We start from the raw sequence: 2500 nt of genomic DNA, 5'->3' as shown, positions 1-2500 counted from the left end.
TGCAGTAAGGGTGTGACAAGCAGCATTTACTCAGAGCTAGGTGTGCCAGGTATTCCAGTGTCCAACTGTACAATGGATGTATTCTAGTTTCCTAGATGAATCTCCGCGATGGCTCATTATGAGAGGACGACTAGAAGAAGCTATCAAGGTTCTCCAGAAAGCTGTGTCAATGAATCGGCCAAAATGCTCCGAAGATCTGGACGTTCGTGCTTTCGTCTACTCTATGTATGAGGTATGGCGCTATTCGTATTATTCTTTCGCTTGCAAGTTGGCATAAATTAGTATAAATACTGTATATGTAAACATACCTGAATATAAATGTGCAACTCATATATATTATAACTTGTAAGATTTTCACTTCCGGCTAGCTTAAATTCAATAAGGAGAACTGCAAAAAGATTTGGATTCCTCTCTCTACCTTGTTCTACAAAAAACCAATGCTTAGGGAATCCTTTTCCATTATCAGTACTTCATGAAAACATGAAGATATTTTTGCATTGGAAATTAATTAGATCTTAGGATTTTTCTTAAAATGCCTGTATAGCAAAAAAAAAAGAAAATTAAAATGATGGAGAAAAATAAAAGTTTAACAGTAAATAAACATTCAAAAACCTGTGACTAACAGAGGTTCTTTACAATTATAATACCAATAAAAACACTTGTGGTAAAAATAGAACTATGTTATCATACATATGCTTCTGTTGCATGTACGGTAAAAGAACCAAAAGGCATCTGATGTTTATCCTTTTTATTTTATCGTTTTTATCAAATTAAATGTTTAATATGATTTACATATTGTTGTCTTGCAAGGATTTGGAATCTGATTTTGCCTTGCATTAACCAAGTTTTAATATATGCTACCATATTTATATTTTTTCACGATTTATTTACTTTTCGTACTTCACCTTCGATTTATTTCTTGACAGTTGTTTATGTGTTATTTACTGGATCTTGTCTTAATCTTTTTCAAAATGTAACTTAACAAGACCTTCCCCATTATGCCGCAGAAACAAAATGAGCCAGTGGTGCAGGAACGAAAAAAGTCTGTAGAGCATAAACAAAATGAGTCGGCAGTGGACAAACATTATGAATCAGTGGCGCAAAAACAAAATGAGTCTGTGGTGCAGGAACTAAGTAAGTCAGAGGTGCAGAAACCACAAAATGAACAAGAGGGAATTGACACCTCCCACAATTTACACGAAGCCAAGATAAAAAGTGCACTGTCAGGATCTAAGAATGGAGAAACTGGTCACTACAAGTCAGACAATCCCTTAGGCCTTGATGATGGTTTTGGCCCCTGGTGGGCAGGGCCTGCGGCTCTACTGAGAACAAAAGTAATAAGAAATTTGGTACTGGTAATGTTTGGTATGTGGGCTCTGCAAGGAATCTTATATTTAGGACTGGTCCTAATTTCTGGCTCCTTCAGGTGAGAGAATTACAGCAGGTTTTCTGTTAAGAAACTGGCTGCATATTTTAAAAAATTTTAACTGTATTTGAGCATATATGATGAAAGATTTAGTTAAACGTATTACCCAAAACATTCTAAAATCTCTTTCAAATGAATTTAATCGATCATTATAACTTCAATGTGATATTCTTTTTAATAATTTTAACTTGGTTTTAACAAAGTTCTCTCTCCGCAGTTCTCCTTTCCTTTACATGGCGTTACTTGGCGCATTTGAGTTGTTTGCCTACAGCTTCACAGCTCCTGTTGTCGAACGCTTCGGAAGAAAGACAATAATTACCACCAGCTTCATTTCCTGCGGTGTTCTACTTTTCTCTGGAGTCTGCCTTATGCTAGCTGGTATCCAAAATGGTAAGTTAATTATTGGCATAGCAATTCCTTCAACTTGACATAAGAAAATAAGAAACAATGTTCTACATAGTATAACATTATCTTTAATGCACATCTTATTTTCTTAGTTTATTTAGCATCATAAATCGTGTTTAGCAACGTTATCCATTTCACATTTTTGAAAAAGGCTTAGCTCATATGAAATGCTTTTATATCTTATATAGCTTTATCAGTCATGTATAAACTGGTGAATATAAAACCTTCACTGAGATGCATTTCCTCTTTCTATTATATGATGGAATCCACCTTTATTTATCACTGCAACATTGAACTTGAGCAGGGTATAGGTGTTTATTGTAGAGTGTAGACAAAGCCTGTCTTTTTATGACGAGAATTTCTATCTCACCATGCAAAAAAAATTCAATCTACACATTACAGTAATCAGCCATTAGCAGTAATTACCAATACACTGTGATGCTTTCATATCTACTTTTCTACAAAATCTCTTGGACCTATAATGTCATTTATCATCACATGTGACATTATTAAGCGAAAGTCTCCCTTGGTTCATGTTTTGAGGTTTTTGCCTGTAGCTAAATTAAATTACATCGAGGAAAATGTACAATACCAGGAGGGATTATTAAATTTGCAATAGGCATTCTTAAGAGCAATGAGCTCCTCCCCCAATGGGCCAAGCTGGGAAGC

General features: G+C 35.0%; 1 protein-coding gene across 2 annotated transcripts in view; it reads left to right on the top strand.

Moving 5' to 3' along the window:
* LOC137634823 (organic cation transporter protein-like) overlaps positions 1-2500 on the top strand; it is a 37764-nt gene that overhangs the window by 15131 nt on the left and 20133 nt on the right. For both annotated transcript variants that reach the window (XM_068367375.1, XM_068367376.1), the window contains exons 8-10: positions 88-232; positions 1008-1426; positions 1644-1816. In XM_068367375.1, the coding sequence (XP_068223476.1) occupies positions 88-232; positions 1008-1426; positions 1644-1816 (737 nt within the window). The remainder of the gene's footprint in view (positions 1-87; positions 233-1007; positions 1427-1643; positions 1817-2500) is intronic.

The sequence above is a fragment of the Palaemon carinicauda genome, chromosome 45 (assembly GCF_036898095.1).
Source record: "Palaemon carinicauda isolate YSFRI2023 chromosome 45, ASM3689809v2, whole genome shotgun sequence".
Lineage (NCBI taxonomy): Eukaryota > Metazoa > Arthropoda > Malacostraca > Decapoda > Palaemonidae > Palaemon > Palaemon carinicauda.
The sequence above is the reverse complement of the archived record's forward strand: the minus strand, read 5'-3'. Positions and strand labels throughout refer to the sequence as shown.